At 40.1% G+C, this 27,772-nt stretch overlaps 1 protein-coding gene across 1 annotated transcript in view; it reads right to left on the reverse strand.

Moving 5' to 3' along the window:
• Positions 1-27,772, reverse strand: part of brinp1 (bone morphogenetic protein/retinoic acid inducible neural-specific 1) — a 228,838-nt gene that overhangs the window by 176,748 nt on the left and 24,318 nt on the right. The window contains exon 2 of the mRNA XM_047017393.1: positions 9,447-9,714. Coding sequence (XP_046873349.1) covers positions 9,447-9,664 — 218 coding nt within the window. The 5' untranslated portion in view covers positions 9,665-9,714. The remainder of the gene's footprint in view (positions 1-9,446; positions 9,715-27,772) is intronic.

Raw genomic sequence — 27,772 nt, forward strand, 5'->3', positions numbered from 1 at the left:
AACTGAAGAAGACAAACCCTTTTTATCAATAATTTCTTAATTGGAAGTTGCTCCCTCGCCATGGCTATTGCTGCCACTGTTTTCGGCAATAAGACTAATTTCCCGCGGTTAACATTAGCTACTCCACTCGAAGTGCTCAGTATATTTTAGTGAGCGTAGGCTACCATTTCTCCGCAACTTCCTGCTGCATCACAGAAATTAAATGGACTGCTGTTCCTAATTATTCTCTATCGACATTATCGAAATTATTGAAAATGAATTAATGTTACGATATCTTTATCGAGGGAAGTCATTACTTCGATAGTTATTTTTATCGCCTAGCCCTAGCTGCCACCCCAATAGACCAATTATTTGTTTGTAAACAATCGGGATGCGCGCGCACTGTGGCTGCAGAAAACCGGGAAAGGATAGCATTTTAAATGGCAAAAGGACCACATGGATCATACAAATAGTTAGATTTTAAAAGACCAAAAGCGTCGAGGAGGACATGCCTTTAGGAGAAAAAGCGATTACCCAATGATCTGTCGCATCAGAATTTTGATTTGGGTCACGCAAGTCTTGAAATTTGAGTGAGAATGTCGCCCGGTACAGACCGCATAGTCGAGCGGCAACCATGTCTTCACGTCATGTCACAAAGTTCATAATTTTACACTTTTACAGTCAATTCTACATTCAAAAAGTCGAGCAGGGCAGCTTTCAAGAGATATTGGAATTCTACTTTTAGTCAGCTGGTCCGATTATTTTTCTGATTTGTTTAAACTGGCAGTCTGAGTGAGACTACATCCCAGTTACACTGTTTTGACGTTAGCCTCAGTCAGACTCGCTCATTGGCAGTGTGCACAATGTTGTCACGGGGTCAAGTGACTTTTGTGCATAGACAAGTGAACGTAAATGTATTTGTCCAAAGGCCAAGAGCCTCAAAAAGTTAATATCAAGCCCTGCAATCCAGTGGCCAAAGATATATGATGACCTGAACGACACTCCAAGAGTAATAGAACGGGGAGAAGTTCGTCTTTTGCAACCTACATGCGCAGTTGAGCCTGCTTGACAGTTGTGTGACGTAGGGTGATAATTGGTCTATACATTTTTATGCATTTAGCAGACGCTTTTATCCAAAGTGACTCCCAAGAGAGAGCTTTACAAAAGTGCATAGGTCTCTGATCATAACAACGAGATAGCCCCAAACATTGCGGGTAGCCAAAACATGAAGCATACACTGTGAGAACTAAATAAGTCCCAAAGGGAAGAACAATAAGAGCATGTAGTTGAACAAGTTACAATTAAACAACATGAACTTCAATCTTCCCATGAAAAAATAGTATTTTTACATTACAGAACATTTCAATAAATTATATTAATGTTCCTGTTTAATTTAAACTACAATGTTGTAGCCCAATCATTTACCATAGGGAGTACTGTACCCCCCTAATTTGGGTTTGATTTGCCTCCCGGAGGCCACCCAACAACTTCCTTCTGCCACCCCATTGCCACCCCGAATGAAGATCTCTAGATCCGCCCCTGGATAACCACTCCCCTCTCGTTTGCATGTGAGATTGGAAATGAATACAGCACAGAAATAAATGTGCTGTGGAAATAAATGTGGCGTGGAAATAAATGTGGCGTGTAAAAGTCTCAAATAAATAAATGTGGCATTAGGAATAAAAGTCCCATGAAATGTTGTCTTTACAAAAACTTCATTTTGAATTAAATAAATGTACTAATTTATTGATGTTGGTAAATGGATTCAGCTATGTAATTATATGGTGCCATTTATTGCCATCTTTTTTTTATTTCAGAATTTATTTGATAACCGTATTTATCTATTTATTTAATTTTGACTAACTCAGCGTTCCATAGTAAACACTATTCTGACAGGCAAAGACCTTTAAATAGACTGACCGAGTGAAACTTGCCTGGCTAACTTAGGTCGCTTTCTCAGGCAATGATGAATGCAATAGGCTTGTTTTGAAAGATCCTATATACTGGCTATCTTCAGTAGGCTCTTGTCTACAAAAAGCGTTTTAGGGAGTAGAATTGAGTGAAATACAATATTGTTTACACACTGCCAGTGAGCGAGCCGAGTCTGTCTCTGAGGCCAAGTCAAAACAATGTACCCACAGGACGCAGTCTCACTTCACTTGCAAGTTATCCACAAATCACAAAAATAATCGGAGTATCTGGCTAAAAGCACAATTCCCACATCTCCTAAAGGCTGACCTCCTCTACATTTTTCGTGTCGACCGAACTGTGAAATGGTGAACTTATGAACATGATGCGACCAAAACATGGCTGCCGTCTAAGCCAATGCGGTCTCCCTGGCGAATAGGCTCAGTGTTTCCCACAGATTAGAAATCTAATTGTGGCAGGGAGGTGTGGGGGTTGTCAGACGGGGGGGGGGGGGGGGTTAATAATTTGTTACATTAAATATGAATACAAAATGATTCACACCTTCACAAAATTAACAACGACTAACATATAATTGCTGCATTATGCATGTAGCAACGCTAGTGCTAAACAACTATTTAACTGGTCGGCTCCATGACGCCGGGTAAGTAGCTAGCTCTTGAGACTTCTCACCAAAAGAACGAAGGGGAAACTTCGAGTACTGTAAGTCGCTCTGGATAAGAGCGTCTGCTAAATGACTAAATGTAAATGTGAGTAAGGTACCTAGCGAAAAGTAGCCTCAACTTTCCTCGAATTTTAGCTACGGCACTAATGCTGAAGGCTCGCTGATATAGCTGTCGGTCTTACTAGAACGGCATATGTATGCATTGTTGCTAACGTGTGCTGACGTTGTGTGCATATGTGAGAAAGACGCATGAGTGACAGAGAGACGGAGGGAGAGCAGGGGAAAGGAAATGCAGCTGAACGAATACGCTGCGTGTTTTAACCTAAATAGCAATAAAACATTTTTTTTTACGAAACGCAATATGTGGCGGCCGGTGTTGTGATTCTGTGGCGCACCGCCACAAATTAGTCTGTGTGGGAAACACTGAGGCTTATTAAAAATACTTTCACAACCCAAATCAAAATTCTGAGCCGACAGGTCTGTGGAGAATCGCTTGTTCTCCTAAAAGCTGCCCTCCTCTACCTTTTTGATGAATTCGCCTCATGATCTAAAGGTCTCAAAGTGCTCAAACCTTCACCATAATTGAGTAGTGTACTTTCACAAACCCAATAATCGATTTTAGCTTGAAATGTATAAAAATAGGACTTACCGAACGTGGCTGCCTCCAACACGGCTATCAGGCGATTCCAGTTGAAAACAACAATGGCCGCCAAAAAAGAATTTAAATTCGTAACGGCGAGCTGCGATTGGAAGCGAAATTAAACGGGAGCTAAAGACCAAGGGTGGGGGCTTGGTCAGCACACCATTTCCAGAAAGGATGTGTGTGCGTCTCGCCAAGCTCGCGCGTGTCAAGTAGGTTGACCACTTGTCCCTCTTTGCGCTGTATCGCACAGCATTTTCAATATGCAAAGTGCGGGACAAGGGGTGAAAATGATGTGCGACACAACGCAAAGCGGGACAGGTGGTCACCCTAGTGTCAAGGGGCACGATGACTCTGAGAATTTGGAGCGCGTGTGCTGTGGAGCAATTCAATTGAATTCAATCATATTTTGACATGCCAAGGTGAAATTGTTTATGGTACTTCAGAGTGATGTCGTCTTGTACCCTATTAGGTTTGAAAAACAATCAGTAACAATATATTAGATTTATTAACACAAAGGTATTGAAGCAATGCTGACATTTACATAAATACACTTCTTTCAGCCATTTTGTATTGCATTTCTTATTCAATTTGACCCTTTGATGCGTTTTCTACACATCTGGAACATATTTCCAGTTGATTGGATCTATGGTTCATGAGAAGGTTTTTGAAGGTTGTACCAAATTTGGACAGTACAAGAAAAGTCTGACAATATGGGTTTTTTGTTCCCCATGAGAAATAAGGCATGTATACCAATTTTTAGGCATTTTGGCTTATAGCGCCACCTATGGGCGTACATGGGCCACTAGCCGTCTGGGAGTAATGAGTGACCTGTTGTATCATTGGACCAAATTGGAAAAAATTGGGTCCACGACTTTGAGAGCTATTGAGCCATTTAGCGGAGAATACGAAAAATTATTATACGAATACTAACAATAGGTTTCCTCCTACCGGAGGAACCCTAATAATAAGAATACTAACGAAAACAATAGGTTTCCCTAATGATATGACTCGAAAATCCACCACCGCGACACCGCCCCGCAACATTAAGCCATTAAGCCCCCCCCCCCCCCCCAGCGCCCCTCTGATGAAATATCACTAACGGAACGTTGAATCAAATTCAAGCAACTCAATCGCTACCAAGACAAACACAGCAGTAGTCTAGGAGTAGCACAATTTACCAGGGTCAGCTTCTCCACGCAGGGCTATAACTGAGACCAAATGGTCGCATTTTGTGTTGTTACTGACAATGATCGCTACCAGTGAACTTGCCGGTGCCAACTGCCGAAGACAACATTGCAACAAATGTATGCTTAAAAATTTATGTAATCTTTATAAATACATACGAAAATATCAGTTTCAGTAAAAAACTGACCAATTTTCCCCAGAAATTAGAAATCTAGTTCTTATTACAGTTTTTCTCGATACACAAATTTTCTGAAAACATGCCTCTCAGAATTACACACAAATCAAAAAACACACAATGGGCAAATATCCCTCACTTCTCCTGCCAAATGAAACTTTACATTCAAAACAATGTTATTTCTTCTCAAAATGGTGTTTTGTTTACAAATGATACACACAAAACAACATGTGAATGACATTAATAAGAACCAGTTGAACACTGATGTGCTCAATGCAAAACACTATGATGAATGGAAAACACTTCTTCTCCATTCATCATAATGATTTAGGCCTTTTTTTTGTTCAGTGTTACACTTACTACAGAAAGTTCATACAGTACCAGTCAAAAGTTTGGACACATTTTCCCACTTTTGACTGGTACTGTACATAAGTGTGTTATAAAATATTTGAGAATATTGTTTTCATACTCTGAACACAAAAATACACGGTAACAAATATGTTTTATTTTCCCCACAAAAACAACGTACACAATGTACATCCCAACCAACACAAAATTGCACATACAGTGGTCTACATACAAAACAACAGAATAATTTACTGTATACGGTTACATTATTAGTATTTTTCTTTGTATTTGCCGTAATGTTATGGTGTTATGTTCTAGGACCATGTTCATGATTTCAGTTTCCTGTTCAGGAGACAGAAAACGTTCCCGACCACCTTGTGTTGGTAATCTTTCAGTTCTGCCAAACAAATAGTAAAATATTGTAAATACTGTGAAGGAATACAAAGTAGGGATACATTTCCCAAATACTTGTAACATACTTTATTTTTACAGTCCTACAGAACAGTCCACAGGCAATACTGTGCTACTGTTCTCATTGAGTACTGTATTGATATGCAGTAGGCCTACTGCAATTTTCTAGTGAGAATAGATTTCTTAGCTATTCTCATTTCGGAAAGTCCGGTATGATGGATGCTACAGTGTAGGTGCTCAAATTTGGCTGTACTCAGTTTGCCTAGCCTGCCTCATTGTTAGACCATGGTTGACCACATGGTCAACCAAAGTGGCTCGGATCTCATCAGAGATTACAGTCCTTGGCCTTCCTCATCCTCGTCCTCCCCGTGCTCCTCCTCTTACTTTCACTCCTCTGGCTCTGCCTTTGCTTCCGATGTTGGCATCCATTGCTCCAAACCGGAAGAGGTCACCTGTTACCCTTTTATGCTAAAGCTCTGATTGCTAATTGTAAAACTGTGTGACTGGTGTTTGCCTATGCGATAAGTCAGTGAGCATTTTTGAATGACAGTGTGTTCCTTGTGAAAACAAGAGATTTCCTTGATGAAAATTGTGCCAAATGTTAATAATTGTGTGCAGAAAAAAGTGTGTTTTGAACTGCAATTTTAGGGTAAAGAATGAATTGTGCTTGTATTTGTGCAGAACTGGTTCAGGGGGTTGGTGCATGAGTTACATGTTGTAGTCATTGTGTCTCAAGGCGGCCGCCTACACAACACACGCCTGCTGCCTTAACTACGTGGTCGAAAAATAAATAAATAGAGATTTCTGCCGTGTTACTCTGTCCTGTTTTCTCCCTTCCATTCCAAAACACTAGTCTCCCCTTTTTGCAGAACACATTAGTCTAACGCAGTGGTTCTCAACCCTGTCCTCAGGGACCCCCTGTCCTGCATGTTTTAGATGTTTCCCTGCTCCAACACACCTGATTCAAATAAATGGGTCGTTATCAACTCTGTAGAAGCCTGGTAACGAACATACATTTGAATCAGGTGTGTTGGAGCAAGGAAACATCTAAAACAAGCAGGACAGGGGGTCCAGGACAGGGTTGAGAACCACTGGTCTAACGCATAAACTAGCAACAAAAAAAAAAAAAACTAATTTCGAAAAAAGGTGATTACGGAATGGTGTGTGTGTGTGCGCCATGAACTGTAGAATACAGCAATGCATACTATTTTCTACAATATTGTCAGAATGTCTTCTTACATTCACTGTACTGTTGCACAGTATTATATAGTAATCCACCAGACTGTGACCATTCATGTAGTGCACTGCAGTCAATGGATGCATGGGTGCTAAAGTATATGTGTGTATAGTATACCGTGTGTTGTGCTGTAACAGAACATTGTGTACATGTGCTGTACATTAGGACATGTGTACATTAAAGTAGATTGTTACATACCTGTTATCATTTCTACAGTAAAGGTTCAAATTATACCCACCACAATCGACTCAAATTAGGCTATTTATAGCACTATTCTAAAGCCATGATTGGTTGGTGTTGAGTAAAGCAATGAGTGTTTGCACATGTGAGGAGTTAGTGTGAGGCACTGATGAATTAGTGTGGCATTTTGATTGGTTGTGTTTGAAAAGGAAATCAAGATGCTTCCTGTTACAATTTAGTGTGTTACATGGAGAATTGTGTGTTGTATTATGCAAAAAGTGTTTATGAAATTGAAAACTGAGTCAAAGGTAAAAAATGTGGGAGTCAGGTGGCTGAGCGGTGAGGGAGTCAGGCTGGTAATCAAAAGGTTGCCGGATCGATTCCCCGCCGTGCCACATGATGTGTGTCCTTTGGCAAGGCACTTCACCCTACTTGCCTCGGGGGAATGTCCCTGTAGTTACTGTAAGTCGCTCTGGATAAGAGCATCTGCTAAATGTAAATGTATGGTTTTGCAAATTTGATGTGTGGTTCTGGTGTTTGAGTGTCAGGTTTCTGAAATTGTGTGACAAGTAAGGATTTTGTGTGTAAGCAGTTGAAAAAAACTGTAATAACAGCTGGGCTCTCAAGTCTCACACATTTGCCGTGAGACTCACGCATTTCAGCCATTTCTCACACTCTCACGCAACACCTTGTATTTCTCACGTATTTCAACCATCTCTCACGCTGATAAATAAGGGATAACTTGTCCCGCTATATCCAATTACAGTTTTTCACAATTGCTGAAACACTAAACCCCATTCTCTGAATTAAATGTTCGGTGAACTTAAACAATTTGTCAAATCAGACAATCTTTTGGCAAAACTCTAAACACATTATCATTCACTTAACACATTTTGCACTGTGATGCACTTGTGCTGCAAAATGGTAAACACAAGCGGCAAACAGTAAACAAAACTACAACACAGCTGTCATCTGTAAAATACAATGACTCAAAGTTGTTCACACTTGTTTCTAATGGTGGTTTGGGACAATGTCAGCTTTCACCGTGGTGTCCGTGTACAAGAATAGTTCAACATCAACCAGCAGTTTTTACTGTAAATGTTTGCCTTCCACCATACAGCCCTTTTCTCAAACCAATTGAAGAGTTTTTCTCTGTGTGGCGGTGAAAGGTCTATGACCGAAACCCATCTCCTACAGGCAATGGAATTGGCCTGTGGTGACATAGGTGTGGAGCGTTTTCAAGGCTGGATCCAACACACCAGAGGGTTTTTCTTTGTTATTTGTTGACAATACTAAGCTGTGATGGTTACTGTAATATTTTCAAATCAAACCAAATGTACAGTATTTGTATAGCCCTTTTTACAAGCAATGTCACAGAGGGCTTCACATACGCAGATAGAACTGCCCCTCAGCCAACCTCAACCCTCAAGGAAAACTCCCAGAACAACTCACTAGAGGAGAAAAAAATGCAAGTAACCTTGGAGGAGCAATTTAGTGAGGGATCCCCTCCCCCAGAGATGGTTGGCAAAAGAGGTGCAGAACACAGGCTAAACAGTCATACATCAGAAAAGTGTCAATGGGTGTTGAAACACCAAAATCCAAAAAAGTGTTTCAAAATCCAACATCCATTTTCTTTATTGCTACGTAAATACATTTACTGTTTATACATTTCACTTGGTTCAAATTATGTGACACAACCAATATAAGCCAGGTCAGAGTGCAACAAACAGGTTGTTGAAGGTGGGAAAATATTGCTTGTGTTGTCGACAAAGTGCTCTGGCCTGACCCAGCCCAAAGACAAGAAGAAGCACATTGATCATAGTTTACTCCTTTGATTTTTGTCCCTTAGTATTGTATACTGTAGTACAGTGCATTGTAGGCTGTATACTGTACAATGAACAAATTGTATGGCCCTGAACATTGTGCTTTCCATTTGCTACAGTAACAGTACTGACTGCTCAATAGATTTTGACTGGTTGCAGGTTCATATGAACAAAGAACAAGAGTGAGTTGTGAGTTGCAGTGCACTGTACTGCTTTGCAAAGAGCAAAGCAGAGTAGTAATTTCTGATAAATTTTGAGCTACTATGATAGAACATGTTTTTGTTTATCAAAAGACAATGACGGATAAATATAACATTTGTTTTGAAAAAAAAAAGTACTTTTCCTTAGAACTTTGTTTTGAACAATGTGTTTTCTATTTTTTGGTGTATTGTTTACTGACTGCTTGATAGTGCATATCATTTTGTTTATGATTTGAGAGCAGTGTCTGATTTTGACTACAGGTAAAATTGTTTTGAGGCGAAAGTGTCATTTAGCAAGAGGATTCAGAGGTGTTGTAAATAGTGCTTGAAGATTAGGTTTTGTGTTTACAGTTTTGAGAAAATGGGTGAGTGTTTCAAGAAATGTGTTTTAGCAATCGTGAAAAACTGTAATTACCTGATTTAAGTGTCAATGAAATTGTGAATGTAAGAGATTGCACAAAACAATTACATCTAATGATTTGCTTATGTAACAGGTAAAAAAAACATCACACTTTTTTGAAAGTGACGGCAGAGTCGACGACTGCAAAGGGGAAAGCTTGCGCACATTAAATGTTTTACACAGTTCACCCCTTCAGCAGTCACTTGACATATACAGAAAGGGAAAATAAAATTACGAAGTACCTTAAACCATGCCGTGATTGAAACCTAACTCACCTATAAATTTTATATCGGGTTGTAAATCCTTGGCGGAATCTTTCCATGAAGGAGAGGTAAGTCCGAGAGTGGTGGAAAGGTCCGCGGTCAGAGATGAGCCAATCAAATTGCTTGGTGACATGTTGCTCTGCTGCCAACGGGTCCTGGCGGGAAGACTGAACTGTTATATGGTCCCATATAAACAGGAAGCAGATTACCTCAATAAACCTCCAGTTCATGCTTTTCTTTCAGCCACTCTCTGTTCATTCTCGCTCCATTCTGCGGAGACCTGTGGAGAGAGAAAGTGAGAAAGAGAGTGAGAAAGAGACAGAGGAATAAAGGCAAGAGTTAAGTATATAACATGAGATGTCTATTTCAAATTAGGGTAAAATAGACTTAATTGAATCAAGCTAACCGTGTTATTTGATCGCAAAAAAAAATAAAGCTAATCGTGTTGATGAACACCAAACGTGACAACTCATCTAAAAGGTCGTTTTCACAATGACAAGATTTTAGTATTTAATTGTCAGGTCTTATTTTCTGATATTCTTTGTCACCATATGCTCACAGTTTTCTTGGGACCCCCATATTTCAATTCTCCATTCTAAGAGGGAATGTTGCCTGTTTGTTTTGTAGTTAAAAATTGATTATATCCATGGTTGCAAGGCTTTTTTCCCAGCAGACTAATGGGTGTTGTTAAAGTGCAGACAAGGCAAGATTAAACTATCTGTTTTGCAAAACATCAAAAAGAACATTAATTTTGGGACACTGATAGTCTGTGACTGGCTTGAGAAAGTTAAGGTAAGTCACAACAATGGTTATTCAAAAGGGATATGTGTAATTTAAAATGAGGACCAAGTGTCAGATCTAACATATTAGAGGAACTGAACACATTGACATTGGGATGAATCCTGAATGTGAAAAAATACTTTGTTTATCAGTACAGAACATGTATGGGCATTGTCTTTCAAATACAAGGACTTCCTTTTAAAATGGAAAACATTTTCAAAGTACAACAAGATGGGCAGCATTTGAAAGTAAATAAAAAATTTAGACTAGATTCCGGGTAACAAGTGGGGAAATCCCCAGTGGGACGACGGGGTTGGGATGGTCCAAAATACCGGCCCACTTCCATCACCAACTGGCCTTCCCTCTGACATCTGGCACCTCTAACTATTTTCCATATTACACAGCTTGAACACATATAACATATAAAGTTGAATTGCCTTGCCTACTCAACATTTGCGTCACTCGCTAGCAGACAAAGTTGTTTTTGAGAGTTAGTTAGAGCATGTCTCTTTTAATCAGGCTCTTTTAATCGCATGACCGTATGGTATATATAAAGACGACTTCTGGGCTGATCTTGTGTGGAAAAAGAACAATATAGAGCAACACGAAGAATATGTTAGAATATGTACAGCCTGCACGAGGGAGTTGTGGGAGTTAGAATGCGTGGTGGCGCTCAGAGAAGGACTAGAGCTAGGGTAAATGATGCAATACTATAAATGGCAGCTATATTGCATATTTATTGCAGTAATGTCCTGTTGCAAATGAAGCCTTTACTGCAGCAATTATGTTTCTGTCTTTTTTTTCAAAACAGTAACCGAACATTCTATAAAGATATTCTGAGATGGGTCATACATTTTTTATTTCATCTGTAATTCCATCTGATGTCAGTGTTTTTTGTTACATTGTGCTATGATCGACTACATTTTCCTGTTAAAAGAGAACATGTGTTAGTGTTTTGGTAGACGCGGTGTATTGTTTAGTGCATTTTTGTGTTATGAAAATTTGTGTTTGAGTTTAGTTTACAATGTGTGATTTTGAGCATGAAATTAACTGTATTGCCAATTGTGTGTGGTAGGTGTGTTGGTGCATTAACAGTTTAGGAAACTTGTTAGTATTGAAAAAATTGTCAAAGCGATTGTAAAAAACAATTATTATTAGGATTCCTTCGCAAGGAGGAAACCTATTGTTATTCCGTCAGCAGCGTAGCTGCGGAGTCACTTAAGTGTTTCTACCTTTTCTTATTATTATTATTACACATCTTCTCCCATTGGAGTCTATGGCAGCCCTAGAACCGTATGGTAAAAAGTTGTGAAATTTGGAAGACTCATTAAGGACAGTCCTTTCTTTATTTACACCAAGTTTCATGTCTCCCATTAGAGCACTCTCGAGCCACCAAAGGGTCAAGTTGGACATGTGTTTACACACATAACTTTTGAACTGAATGGCCGATTTTCAAAAATGAAGTACTGTTGGATTCCCTGGCTCAAGACGAGATCAACACAAATTCTGGTTATATAGATTTTCCGTCATTTTGAATATTAAGGAAACACGCTACTCCTTCTACAATTTTTGTCCAATCTCCCTAGAATTGGCACAGATCATTGTCAGAGTTGTAAGACTTTACAATACTTTATTTTAGTGTCCAGCTGTTCTTATGAAACGTAACAGTCATTTAATACAATGGTAAACCAGCACAACAATGACAATTACCACGCAACAAAATACGACATTCTAAGCAGACACTAGGGCTGTCCCCGACTAAGATTTTCTTTGGTCGACCAAAACTCGACTAAAATGCTGAAAATCGACTAATCGAACTTTGAAACGCCCCAAAAAAACAAAAAAAACATACACAATTTTCGCGATCTGACTCAATGGCTGCTGGACATTGCAGATTCAGCTGCTAAAAGCCTACTAATAATAAGACTCATATCACCAGTCCTGTTGTAACCGAATAACGATGGTATTTAGTATCTCTTACAATGTACTACAAATTCCAAATATTGTTTGTTTAACATGCAAATCATCAGAGCGCGCTTATCACTGCCTGAACTTGCAGCATGCAAACTTACGTAGAAGCTGAGTGGGGAACATTGCAACAGAGAAAGATTTTGTCTTGGCCGGAGAAAATAATGTCATTCGATTTGGATGTGATTCTTATAATAGGCATATTCCTTTTTCAACCCAGCGCGTTAGCATGAGTGAAGTAGGGCTAGACCAACTTACGTTTTTCAGGTGGTAGGCTAAATCATTTTCGACGTCGAACTATGAAAAATAAACCGTTGTTGGCAGAGTTTGCATTCAACGTTTTGCGATTCACCCGGTACTTTGTAAATGTACTTTAATGAAATGCCGCCATACCACAAATGTCTTTGCCATTTTGACTAATAACACCGACAAAGTAGGCTATGGCAGAGTTTGTAGTTCTGCAGCAATTGTGCTCGTGCAGTGTGCAAAATACCAAACCAAAACAAAGCGCAGATTAACGAAAGGGAAAACAGTAACACCTTTTCTTTTGAATCATATATTTTAAGAATTGGTTTATTTGTCTTAAATAATACGATCTACAATTTACGTTGAACATTTCGTTAATTCAGCAATGATGACACAAGCGGGAATCAGATCTCACACTGCCATATGGCAGCTCAACTAAAACAGTCTTAGTCGACCAAGAGCATATCGACCAGAAAATCGACTAATCGACCAAGTGGGGACAGCCCTAGCAGACACATTTAAAAAACGAAATTCGTGAAGTTACATTTGCATTTCGAACAAAAGGCAAACTTATCAGGAAATGTTAACACTATTTACCGTCTTGCATCATGGGAATTGACCAGCCAATGAGCCACGCTATCTTCTTTTTTTCACGTCGTTATTTAGTTTTTCAGTCAGTTTGATAGTATAACCTTCAAATTCTCAAGCAGCTTTTTTGTTTTTCTCCATTAATACTCCAATTGATAATTATTAGAATAAGAGTATAGGGCTTCAGAATGTTTTGGTAGTAATTAAGATTACAGCTTCAGTCCCCAAAAAATATAAAATGTGCAATGCATAATAGATTTTCATAGACATGAATAATTAGAATGAGATGGATCTAAAAAATGTAATCTGTAATGTACTTAAAAAAATTGGGAATGTTTTTGCTGTATAATAATAGAAAACGTACATCCTACTCCAGAAGAAATGTATTCCATTTTCTGTTTCTAAGCATACTTCTTAAAAGTATATTAAAAGTGAACTATTTTCACAGCATACTTAAAAGTATATCAAAAGTATACTCCTTAAAAGTATATCAAAAGTATACTCCTTAAAAGTATATCAAAAGTGAACTATTTTCAAAGCATACTTAAAAGTATATTAAAAGTGAACTATTTTCTAAGTATACAACTTAAAAGTTTATCAAAAGTGAACTATTTTGTAAGCATACTTCTTAAAAGTATATCAAAAGTGAACTAAAAGTGTACTTTCTATATTTTAGTATACTTATAGTATACTTTAATATACATCTTCCATTGCATCCTCTCTCTAGCTTCACGCCTTCGGTTATTATTCAAGCCTACAGTACGGTGTTAATACATACTACTTTGACACACTTGCAAGAAATGATCCACTGGTTATATGTAGCATGATCTTATTATTTACGTATAAAAAACTCACCAGGTACAACGACAACATCGGCAACCCTGCACTATTTATGATGTCACCTTAAATTAAATGTCTGAACAGGACTGGGTGTGCAGGCACACATGATTAGTTTCTCCTCCGTTTGAACCTGAAACCGAGATTCTGGGTTAGAAATGTTGCCAATGACCAACGGTTGCTACGTTACAAGAAACAAGGAACCAATCCGATTGGCCAAAGCTCTTCACTGTTCCACTGTCCCTCCACAAGTATTTTCCAGCTCTGAAAAGAGTTCCAGCAACTACATTTCTGCTAATTGTTCCCTTTTCTCAACTTATTTAGCATCTTTAGGTGACTTCATTTTATAAGGATTGAAAAATAATTCAAAATATGAGCAGAATTCATCTCCCACCTCCTTCTTTAAACCTTCAACTTTTTTTGTTATAACTTTTTTTCAGCAATTTAATAAATTCTGCCTTTTTTCCAGCAAGTTCAAGTCACTCCAGTGTTGTCCTTTTACCTTCAAATTCGTTCAACCCAGACTTCAGCAACTGGTTTTCTGCTCAATTTTCACATTTTCCAGCAGCTCATCTTTCTGAATTTTCCCCCTTTTTGTTTTGCATTTTCATCTTCTTTTCTGCCTTCATCTTGCTCCAGGTCCTTTCAAAAATACCTTTCACAGCAGTACCTTCCAACTGCCAGTACTTTTGCATTTTTCTTCTCTTTTCTGTACTTTTCTTCCTTCTTCTTGCTCCAGGTCCTTTCTAACATCTATTTCAGGCCTTTGAAACTCCAGCAAATAATTTTCGGCAAAATGTAAAACTTTTAATGCATTGTTTCTCTTCTTTCTGATTTTGTTCACTTTTTGTTTTGCATTTTTCTTCTCTTTTCTGTACTTTTTAGCCTTCATCTCACTGCAGGTCCTTTCGAACATACATTTCAGGCCTTTTAAAAGCTGAGCAAATGACTTTCTACTACATTTTCAAATTCTTCTGAATTATTTCTCTTTTCTGTAGTTTTATGCCTTCATCCAGCTCCAGCCCCTTTCAAAAATACTTTTCGGGCGCTTTGAAGCTTCAGCTTATAACTTTCTACTAAATGTTCACAATTTTCAGCTTTTTTAGCATGGTCAGCTATCCCCATTCAGATTTTCAGCATTCTCACTGCTGTTTCGCAGGAACAGCCTTTTCTAGTTATATCAACTTCTTAGTTCTTCCGCCGTTGTTTGGCCTTTAACTAGTCCTGCATACCTTCACCGATTCCTACAATTTTGGTATCAAAACGTTTAGATCCTTCAGGAGATGTTGGCTCTGACTTTTGGTATTTCTCACTTCTATACTTTTTAAAGAATTATGGTTATTGTGCAAATTATTCTCCCATTAAAAGTAATGGTAAATCCTTTCAAATCATTATAAAGCTTCCTCCTCTTTCAAACTGAACTACTTCAGCATACCTTCAGCTAGAGACACCATTCAACCTTTAAAATGTTCACAAGACATTCAGCTATTCCCAAATGATTCAGCTTTTTCAAATATTCAGCCAATTTTGAATGATGACAGTTTTAAATACATGAAAATGTTTGCTCCTTCTTGATTTTTATGATTGAGCAGCCAGCAGAGTGGCACACACCCCCACTAGGCGCACACTCTCTCCTCAATTTCTCAAACTCAGTGTCTGGGCATTGGGGTTTCTATGTTCATTTATCCACTCACTACTATTCAATCAACACAGTGACATGCCTCCTCCGCTAACCTATCGTACTGCTGTTGTGCCTTTAAATATGTTTCTATCCCTGCTTTGTTTGTCAATGCTACCACACTTCACTTCCCTGTCGCGGCCCAGTGGCTTCGTCTCTACGGCTTCCTTGGCTCAGCTGGATGGGTTTACCGCCATCAGTGTCTGGACTTTGTGGGGGATTGGCTGCTGGGCTGACGCCCATTGATTTCCCCGTGGGGTCTAAAGGCCAATTTATACTTCTGCGTTTTTACCGACACACACACAGGGAACACCCTCTCCGTCAAGGAAGTCCTTCTCCGTGCCCTCTCCGAGCCCCTCGCAGAGCTCTGCGTGCACCTCCTGATTTTCCTGACTATCCGTCCGTCCGTAATTTTACGGATACCCCTTGGCTGTGATTGGTCCGAATTAACAACTGCTTGAGTCAGGGGCGGGGTTGCCGTGACCAACAAGAAAACTGAATCCTTTGACCGCCATTGTTGTAAGTTTTTACAAATCATATTTCAGCTAAACAGTCCATGTAAATCAGCACCTGAATTAAAATGTGACGAGAAATGGGCAGTGTAGTTGCTGAAAATGTGCTCATTTTATTGATGAAACGGCTCATTTGTAAATTTGCTCTGACTTTTCGATAACCTAGCTAGCATCGCAGTGCAGCGCTATCTACTGTTCTGGCGGTCAATTGCTTTCAGCATGCAGAGCCATCTGAGAAATAAAAATTCAACCAATCCCTCCGACTCCGTGCGTGCGTCTGTCCGTAACGGAGTCGGAGAAATAAAAATCGGCCTTAAGTGCCAAACACCTGATGTTACATCCAGCATCTTTTGCAAAATATGCAAGTCAGAGTCAGATGGCTGAGCGGTTAGGGAATTGGGCTTGTCATCAGAATGTTGCCGGTTTAATTCCCGGCCGTGCCAAATGACGTTATGTCCTTGGGCAAGCCACTTCACCCTACTTGCCTCTGGGGAATGTCCCTGTACTTACTGTAAGTCGCTCTGGATAAGAGCGTCTGCTAAATGAAATGTAAAATAAAAATCCCTTCATCCATTCACTGGTATTTCCTAATTGAAATGTCTTTTGGTGTAAAAATACTTTAACCAGAGTTAATATATTCCAACACCACAAACATAACAGGGTACTTCTGTAACATGTTTATTTACGCCCACAGACAATCTTTTCTTTGGTGCTCATGAGAATGATTTGAATTACCTGTGGAATTAAACTGCAAACCCCATATCCTGTGGCCCCTCCTGTGTCAGGTTCATGAAATCGTGAGTCTGTAAAATGCCATTTAAATCTCTCACTCAGCATCAGAGTAAATAGTGAGGAATGGCTTGAATTCAGTATCTGTGGCACAGAAGGGGGACGCATGGTCCATGTATGTGGATGTGTGAATTAGGGGTGGGCGGTATACCGGTATTAAGCATTGCTAGGAAGATACTTCAACACTTGTAGTACTAGTACTATCACTTTTCCTAAAACAGCTTACAGTCAACATGACAACCACAACCAAATAAAGCATTGCTTGGAAAATACTTCAATGCCTGTAGCTTGGAAATTCATAGTTTCAAAGCTGTGAAATAACAAACATACCATGACTACTGGTATACCTCAACAAACTTATCGTAGAAACGACTGCTGCGCAGCACAACTTCAGCTGCTGTGATATTTCTAATGACATCATCTCGCAACACCTCATATTCCGTGTCTTGTGCGGCATACAACCCTGAACTTGCACCAGTACTAGTTACACCTTCGAAGTATCTAACAGCAAGTTCGCAGATATAAAAAAGTAAATACCCTGGGATTTTTATTTGACGATGAGAGGCTCGTTGTCTATAGGTTGTGACTGTCATGCTGGTGTGCTGAATGGGAACCGTTATTTGAGTGTACAGTAGCTAGAACTAACATCAGAGCCATAGAGAGGCTCTGGCTAACATTTACTAATTTGCACTGACAACCTTCAGTTGGAAGCTAACGTTGTTAGCTAATGTAAGCACGTAGTCCCGTATGTGTGGTTGTTGCTATGCAACGGACAAACAGCATTGTGAACTTCACGTTTGTTAACCTAGCTAGATCTCGCACCATCTCATTCATTCTCAATGCTCATTTGATAAAAGTTGCCTTTAAAATAACAATGACAATGGGACACTTTCAATAAAATAATATTTAATTTAAACATTAGGCCTAAACATTCTAAATCAATCATAAATGTTTCGTAGGCACTGGGTAAATGCTAGCTAGCTACATATGTTGTAGTTACGGTACGAGTGACTTGGGACTCGATAGACTAACATTAGGCTATTGTTAGCTTATGTTGATTTGGATATCTCCATTAATTGTGCATCCGCGGAAAACTTAGTTTTAAGAAGCCAAGACCAGGTAATGTTATTGCGTGGCTAATAAGTGGATATCGAGTTAGCAACTAATGGCTACACTTGGTTTTCCATCCAACGTTTCAGTAGCTAGACCAGCTAGTTAGCACTGATAGCACGCGGCAATGCAATATTATTGCTCAAAAATTATCTAAAATGTTGCTAGTCTAGCTTGCTAACCAATAAACCTTCATCAATCATCTTTTTCTTCGGCAACCTTTTAGTTATTTTGAATGCGCACTAATATGGAACGCTCCCCTTTTAAGGTAAATGTAAAAAGGCGTACAGTACTTTATCGCTCAATGATGCACACCCCGGAACTCCCTCTCAACCAATCAGAATGCTTGATTTCATCCACCCGTACTATAATTAATTATGGCTAACTCACTACAACTATTTAACTGAGTTTTCTTGTGATCCCATAGACGTATACGCTAAAGTCGGTCTTCCGTGGCAAAGCACTGCAAAAGTTGGAAGATTCAACTCATGCGACACACCGGAGTTAGCCAATCCAAATCCGTCGGAGTGCGGTAGATTAGCCACTGCAGTGCGGATTGCATTGTCATGACATCTTAAGAAAAACAAAAATATTGTGATATAACGTCACTGTGTCAAATCCCGACCGGTTTTTAGCTAACATTCTGATAAAATGCCACTTCAGATATTGATAAAAATGATTGTATCACGTTTTCAGCTGATTTACTGATTTCACGTTAAGCTTTAACCACTTACCTTTCGAGCTAAGTATATAAAAAAATAAAGAGTTAGCTTATCCTTTACCAGAGCCGGTAAAAAGATGCTGGCGCCGGTAAATTAGCCGTGCGCTACCCTTGTTCAAACCCGACCGCACTTATCCTCGTAGTAAACACTGGACGCTGCTGTTTTTCCGGGGATATTAACTTGATCCAGGGTCACCAAACTGACCATAATGCTGTCAATATATCCGGGGACAATAAGTAATCACGCTTCAACATCTCCAAACCATGCGATAAAATCTCAATTTGACTGTTTACCACCACCTGCTGGATGTTTTGTTGAACTCTTCTCATGTCAGAGTAAAAAGCGTTGCCCAAGCGTCGCCCGAGTGGTCTTTCGGCTTTCTCTCATCAATGTACCTTTCCTAAATTATTTAGACATGTAAACGTCCATATATGTTTATGAAATTTGACACGTAGATTGTTTGGTATGCCTAAAATAATATTACTTACACTTTGCTAGCGATTGCAAAAGAAAATGGTGGCAAAAAGACCGGAAACTGGGTGTCCAAGTTTGGACAATAGTAGATTACAGCTATCGGGATTGGACACAGTGACGCAATATCGTTGCCGTCAGTGCTTACGAATTATACCGTGATAAACATTTTTGGCCAGACTGCCCAGCCCTATTGTGAATCCTTTGTTTATTCCCAATTAACCTTTGAAAGATCCAATGGCTATCGTCCATCACAAATCACAGCCCCAGATATGTTAAAGTAAACCATTTTGACAACCACTCACTTAAAGGCAGTGGGTGTCATGCTGTCCTCCCTACCACAACCTTTATCACCTTGGAACTTTTTGTAATACCTCTGTACAAGCTTTTGTTTTCAACCCCGGCCTGCTGCTGCAAATTCCTCTCCTGACAGGATAATGGAACATCTGCCCCGCTCTCCTGAGACCCGACCCCTGCTATGGTGTGGAACAAAGTCCCATCCCACTGCAGTGCGTTATTTTCATTTCCCCCAACACACACACAACCCCTACCTTCCCAGTCCCCGACGTGCAATCCAATCCCTGAATTTACTGACCTAATTATACCCTCCACCTTAATATTTATCACCAATTTCATATTTGACACTTTTCACTTCACCTTACTGTGACGAATCAACAAGACGCTGTCTCACACCATCTTAAACAAGAGGAAAGGGAGTATAACTGGATTTTAAGGCAACAATTAATGATCCATTGTTCTTAATTCAACGTCATACATTTGTAAAATGGAAGGAGCAGGTATGGAGGGTCCAATAAATCTGTGAAATCTGCTGAAACGCCAGGCAGATGGTGGAAAAAGCCTTATGCTTTTTCTTGCTCTCATACCCATCAGACTTCCTTGCAAATGAAGGTTGCAGAGTGACAACAGCTCAGAAACCAGAAAAGCCTCTGTTCTGCCATGCAAGGTGTTTGTAAATCAATATTGCAAAAGTTGTTTAGTTCAGGTTCCAAATAATTAATTTTCCTCTTTGCTTCACTCACAATCAATATTGTTCAGGGTCTTGTATCAATCAGGGTTTAAGGTACTGTAAGTTAATTCCCAGTTGGTGATAGGTAAAGGGATGTTGTATTAACAATGCTATATTAATAATTCCCAATGTCGACACACATACAGACTCCTTTCAATATCAAACTATCCTGCTTCCATTTAGCACCAAATGGCACTGTCCGAACATGTGTCCTTCAACTGTCTGAATGAGGTTGGTCTCAGTGTGTGTCGGCCCTGCTGTGTTTGTCAGCCAATCAGCTGTTTTTAATGAAGGACCAGTCTGAGCGGTTTGCTTTCTTCTAGCCTCCGGTGGAATTGCACGCCTTTGCCTTATAGACCTGGGTGCATTTCAATGCAGAGATTACCCTAGTGTCAAGGGCTCCCTTGCCAATGATAATCATGCCTGACTCCAACGGGGAAAAAAATAATTATAATTTGGACGCAAACTATTGAGACAGTTTGGCACTGTGTCGCAGCAGACACAACAAGGAACTGCCAATTATTTTATTTATTTTAAAGAGAGGAAGAGAGGGAGCATGAAGGCAAATTACATCTATTTGCTCTGATGGAGTTAAGCCCTCTGGTAATATAGTAAAAAAAAGATAAGACGTAACGCCAGGTATAAATATATTAATTATTTCACAAACAAATTGATCATGTCATGTCATGATGTAACATTTAACATTTAGTCATTTAGCAGACGCTCTTATCCAGAGCGACTTACAGTAAATACAGGGACATTCCCCCCGAGGCAAGTAGGGTGAAGTGCCTTGCCCAAGGACACAACGTCATTTGGCACAGCCGGGAATCGAACTGGCAACCTTCTGATTACTAGCCCGATTCCCTCACCGCTCAGCCACCTGACTCCCTGATGTAGAATTAACTGCCTGTTCCTGTCATTGTTAAACATTACTTCGCACTGTGGGCAATTGCAGTGATTATTAAACATTTGGGAGTTCTCCAGTACTCAATGATTTCAGATATACATTAAATGGAGAAAAACTGGTGAAATACAGTTACCAGGTGTTTGGGCAGAGATTCAAATAAAAAAGACAGCACTTAAATTTATATATATTTTATCTTGGTGAGATATAGATAATTTAATGAAATATGGTGTTAGTACTAATGATACTTTCATAGCTGCTTTTGTGACAGGCATTTGCACACGCACTGTATATGCACACACACACCTGCTTTTACAATGCATGTGCACAGGCATCCAAGGAAGACATTTCCAGGCCTGATATGAGTTAAAGGCTTGTGCAATTGTGCTGAGGGAAGCTCTTTCTTTTCTTTGCCTGGATTTCTCCTCTAATTTGTGTGAAGTTATTGTTGGTGAAAATGTGCCCTTGATACGGGTTGTACCAGTCGACTTCTCCCATCCGCCATATAATACTTAAAATAGAGTGCTCTTGACATCTTGCCTGTGCAATCTCTCTGCCCTTCAAGGCTCCCCTGTACTGTCCAAAAATATTAAGCCTTTAGCCACTAAGCTAATACCTAAATTTACCATGGCTTACATTATCCAAGATGAATATCCTAACCCTTTGAAACATACGTTCAAAAATGTTTGACTACTCCCCCAGCGTAAATTCTTTATGCAAAAGAGTTTGTTATTAATTTCAACGTTCCAGAAGTTGATTATGACGCATTAAAGGGGTGATTGACTGGGTTTTTGGGGTATTTCACACTGTTCCTTAAGGTCTCCGAAATAGGGTATGTAACATTGGTTGGGTTGAAAATGGCCCGGGTACTGTTCTATGCACCCTAATAGATCCTCAGAAATTTTCCAGGGAAAAAACACTAGCTTTTCTCCTTTTATGGTATGCTCATTAATATTTAGATGAGCTGCGCGCTGATTGTTTGGTTTTCAACGAGTGAAACTGGGGAGCAAAAACGCAACACGGCCAACGCATTCACTGAAACACCGAAGGGGGAGACTTGAAAAAAACAACGAATAAATACATCTATTGCGTCTACACAACATCTGTTCAACAGATTGACTAGATATCATTTGAAATGATAACGTTAGTTGTTTCAACTTCTGTTGTAGAAGCAAACTGGATTGATTTAGGTAGGTAGAACGTTACAGCTTAGCAACCAAACTATATTGTGATTCAACTCAGCTTCAGTTAGCTTGCTCTAGATATCTTGTTAAAAAATAACCTGACAAAGATCTGGAAAAACATGCATCGTGAATTGTAGATTTACATAACAACACAGGTTATTTAAATGAATGAAAGTCAGGAACATGAAACAACGTTAGCCCCATTGCCAATAAACTTGGCCAAATCATCACACATTATACCTATGCGCTTTCGTTAGCAAGCTAAACTAGTTTACATGCCTACAGTCTAGGTGTTTTTGCTATCTGCTGTTCTTGAATTTCTTTGCAAATCAGCTTTAATAAAAAGCAGATGAGCTAGAGTCTAGGTAACATTGACTAGACGGGCATGGCTGATGTTTGTCTATACCGTAGCGTAGAAGATCCCTGTGCAGTTCGACCCTCGACACATTTGCGCGAACCATTTCACCAAGGACGGTTTTGAAAACCTGGGACAATGTAAAGCAGGATTTGCTCCGACCTTACGTTCATCACAACCGCAAGCTGTGGTATGATTTTGTCGGTAACAGTTATCAGCAATGCTAACGTATCCTGTATCTAGCAGCTGCCTTTCTCCAGTTCTTTCAAATAGATTATCTAGACAGGCGTTAGAAATAGGCCAGACTGCTATTCGTTTTCTGGGTATTTTTTCGGAAGCTTCCCTTCTAATGCCGACTACAGCTAGTCTAGCTAGATTTGCTAAGTAAAGTATGTTGATGTGTTTAGAAATGTATTTAGCATTCTACCTATGCTAGATACAGGAGACATTAGCATTGCTAATAACTAGGGGTGGAACGGTACACTGAAGTCACGGTTCGGTTTGTACCGCGGTTCAGACATCACGGTTCGGTACAAGTTCGGTACAATGGGGGGGAAAGCAAAACAAAAATGCAGAAGCAGGGCTCCAGACTAACTACTGTACATGCAAGTCTTAGCTAAATGTATGATGTGCTTGTCGATCAGTCCTCCTACACCACGACACGATAGGCTACTAGCTGAGCAATAGCGCAAACACAGGCAGGGATACAGCAGCAGCAACGCCGGCCCTGGTCCCTTACATATACAACAAAACACGGACGTTGATGGAGCGCGAGTTGTCAGCTGCAACCTCCGTTTCACTAACGACTGATGGTTGGACTTCTCGTGCTACCGAAAGCTACCTCACGGTGACTGCTCATTTTATTGCCTGAGTGGGAAATGAAAGCGTCAGTTCTACAGACACGGCCCCTGTATGAGCAGCACACAAGAACTCACCTAGCTGAGAAGCTACAGAAGGTCGTGGCAGAGTAGAAACTAGAGAGGCCTGGAAATTTGGAATTTATTGGGTGTGTACAACATCAGCACACGTTAGCAACAACTCATAGATACTACGCTCTGGATAAAAGCGTCTGCTAGACTAAATGCACGTTCTAGTAAGACAGCAATATCAGCGAGCCCTCAGCATTAGTACCGCAGCTAAAAGTCTAGGAAAGTTTAGGCTATTTTCCGCTATACTTACACTACGAACATTCATATTTAGCACTAGCGTTGCATAGGCTACGTCTTTAGTGCTGCTGCTGCTGCTAGCTATCTCTGACTCACTCAGGCACAGCTCGGCTACACAGGTGGCGGCACCAATCAGTTTCAGAGCTAAGGCGGGGCTACAGATTGTCCCTTAAGAACACGAATATCTTACAGTAGTTCCGCATTACATTAATTAATTTGCACGCGTGTTTTATACATTTTTATACCGTGTATTCTCCGTGCAATTTCACGAGCCGAACCGTGACGCCCGTACCGTACGGTTCGGTACGAATGCATGTACCGTTCCACCCCTACTAATAACTATTAGCGACAAAATACTTTAGCCTACTTACAGCTTGCGGTTGCAATGAGTGTACGGTCGGAACAGCACATCTTTTCAGGTTCAGCTTCTTAGCAAATCCTGCTTGAAATTGTCCAAGGTTGTCAAAACTGTCTTGGGTGAAATGTTCAGAACAAATGAATAATTGAGTGTCGAACTTCGCCGGGATCTTCTCATAGACAAACAGCAGCCATGCCTGTCGAATGTTTGGCTCCTTGGAAGACTATGAGTGTTAGCCTTCCCTGTACAGCCTGGAACACTTCAGTTACAGTTGTGGTCCATTTTCAATATCCTTGTTAAACTTCAAAACGTTATTCTTTGTGACGCTTAGAAGTAGCCTACACAGAGCAGCGCGCAGCTAAACTAGCATCGGAGATCTATGCTACTTCGGACTGGACAAGAACACCAGTGACTGGGCTGGCATTTTGGGGCGTGACAAAGATACAGACCAGAGCCAAAAAAGGCGGTCCCTGTTGAAAAGCTAGCGTTTTACAGCCAATTTTTCCCATTTGCATAGGAAAGAGGTGTCAATGGACTTTGAGGTTCACTGTATGTTCATTTTACCCACCGAACTGACGTTATTCAACTATGACAAGGTAAAATCGGTTATACAATCAATCGCCCCTTTAAAATCGAATTTCCAGACTATTTCAGCATTTCTCGGTTCGCATTTGAAATTGACCTAGTTTGCACCCCGTATTAGTGACGACTACTCAATTCATTGGTGATAGTAGGTGCGTTTGACTTAATACAGTGCCGGGGTCGCCTGCAGCCTGGCTGACTTGAAGCAGCCAATGGTATTCTCAGCTTCAAAGCAGCCAGCGCTACCTTTTGGTTTTCCCCTCTTCTCGTGACGTATTTCTTCCGCTTCAGGGGACTGGCGAGAAGTATATATTTTGGCTATTATGACTGAAGTATTTGTATAACTCATAGATTATACCAGCCATAGGCTATATTTTGCACGATACTGAGATGAAAAACTGTTGTATTACACAAGGTGATGTTTTTGCCAAACTAGCTAGCTCGTAGTGTAGTAAAGAGTCAATCAACAAGTTAGCTGTTGCTAATTTATCAGCCTATGTTGCGTTGATTGTGTGGTCGGATTATAACTATTACAAAATGATGAAAAAGCATCCAGTCAGACTAATTGAGTTGAGCCATAGGTGAGACTGGAAAATGACTTTTTGAAAATTGTCTCAAGACATCCATTCCAAATTGATGGCTGTATTTTTGTGATCTCTTGCTACCATCTACTGCCATTCATTTCAGTGTTAATAGTAATAGTAATTTACTATTCCTAATTTATTGTCAGGCCCAGGGGCGAATCTAGGTTCCCACTAGGGGGGGCTAAGCCCCTAGATAAAACCTATTATTTTTCCTGTGACCCAGCAAAACTAGGGGGGTCTGGGGGCATGTTCCCCCAGAAGAAATTTTTGAAAATATCCTTTTAAATAGTGTCCTCTAGGGGGTTTTAGGAAGAGAAATTAACAAATTTACATTTTTTAATATGAAAGAAAAATTTAAGTTTAAAAAACTAATGAAACTTTTTTTGGGGGGGGGGTCCAGCCCCACCAAAATAGGGCTAGATGCGCCGATGGTCAGGCCACAGTTCAAGTATTGCAAAAATTAAAGGCAAGTGTAATTTGTTTGGAGAATGTAGGCTAGAGCTACTTGATGGATGACATGTAGAATAAACCAGACTTTATGCTTAATCAATATACCGTATAAAATGTTTAAAAAAGCTGCATTTTCTATAAACCGAACCCAACCAGAATGGGAGCTCTGTGTTTATAAATCGGATTTTAAACCGCACTGGAATTTATGCTGCACTTGATACGGGAACAATGATACCAAGCAATGCACAAGTATAGGCAGCACAGCATGCCGTTGTGTAAACAAAAGTGCATTATGTATGTTTTCTATTGCCCCGGAATTAACTAATATTTACCTTTAGACGCGTGAGTTTTAAATATTTCCGACGGTCTCCAAAGCGTAAGTTATTTTTTCGAAAGCTAGCTTTAGTTAGCTTCTGGGGTAAGTTAGCTAGCATAATAGACGTAGCAATGCTACTACCATGCTAGCAGACATCCCAACCTGCAAAAAACGAATTTCGGGGAGGTGGCTTCACCAGCTACCATATATTACATTTACATGTATTCATTTAGCAGACGCTTTTATCGAAAGCGACTTCCAAAAGAGAGCTTTACAAAAGTGCATAGGTCCCTGATCATAACAACAAGATAGCCAAAACATGTACAACTGTACACATTGTCCATGTATAGTACATGGCCTTCTCTCAGTTGTTGAGCAAGTAAGGTCAGCACATACCGACCATTCCCTGCTGAACATCAACGAGACCGTCGAGCACCTAATTCCCTAGTGTACCAGCAGCGGCTGAAAGCCTTTATCCCATCCCACATAAATGCCAGTTGACTTTTCATGACAACAGACACAGAAACCCCAAGCCCATCATGATCCTGGATGTCCATAGTGGATCCTGTGTAAAGGATCATGTCTTAAATATAGCCAGTACATCACACAACTCAAACATGCTGTACCTTTTTGCCGGAATAGTGCCGGAAGCCTTGCCTACCCCTACACAGCATCAAGGTTCAGGCAGGACAGGACTCTCAGTATAATATTTAATTGATACTTTAATTCACATGGTACAATACATGATTGTAATACTTGAATTTGGCATAATGGCTCTGCTCGCCGCGGCTCCCTGCCGCACCCAACGGAGACACCGTCTCGACATCCGAGCAAAGAACAGCGACGCATTTCCACCTACGAAAGGAACACAGAACCAGTGTTGCCAGGTCCGCGGTTTTCCCGCGGAATATGGCTACTTTTGAAGTGTTGCCGTGGGTTGATTTTTTAGTCCGCTGGTTCGGGTAGACCTATTTTGCGTGCAAATTTTACATTAATATCTTTAAATACAAATGTATATTTTAAATGAAATAATTTATGCCCAAATCCTACCAAACTGACTCCAGATCAGCACATACACACATGGACATGGGGCACGCACACACGTGCCAAATGCTCTCAGTCTCCTGAGAAAATCTCCTGAAAACTGGTTTAAATACTGGCATACTAAACATTTGGTGTTACTTTGTAGATATTACAATAGATTTGGCAACAAAAGCAATGCTGTTGGACTTTAAAAGCAGCGTATATGGTTTGGCAGGGGCATATTTTGAGTTCTGATATTGGGCTGGTTTTTGGGCTGGTTTTATTAACCATTGGGCTGGTTTTGATTGGCCATTGGGCTGGTTTTGTCACACAGACCTGGCAACCCTGCACAGAACCAAGGGTGGAGGCCGGGGAGATTAAACGAAGCATCCTGTGTCGCACTGAGCAATGCAGAGTGCAGCAATATCCTGATTAAACAGCCCGCCCTGCTAAGAAGGTGTGCCCCGACTGCGTGATATGACGAGTTGCTAGTGACGCGCTATGTCTTGCGTCTCCTGCATGAACCAGCTCTGCTTGTTTTTAAATGATTTAAAGAATATAGGTTTGTGTTCAATGTTTGTGCTAATAATATTCCTTGATATGTCAGGTGTGACGTGATTGTACCCTTTCCTGGACATGTACCTGAAATGAGTAAAGGATACTGTGGTAAAAATTAAGAAACGTTTGT

This window comes from Hypomesus transpacificus, unplaced genomic scaffold (assembly GCF_021917145.1).
Source record: "Hypomesus transpacificus isolate Combined female unplaced genomic scaffold, fHypTra1 scaffold_55, whole genome shotgun sequence".
NCBI classification, from domain to species: domain Eukaryota; kingdom Metazoa; phylum Chordata; class Actinopteri; order Osmeriformes; family Osmeridae; genus Hypomesus; species Hypomesus transpacificus.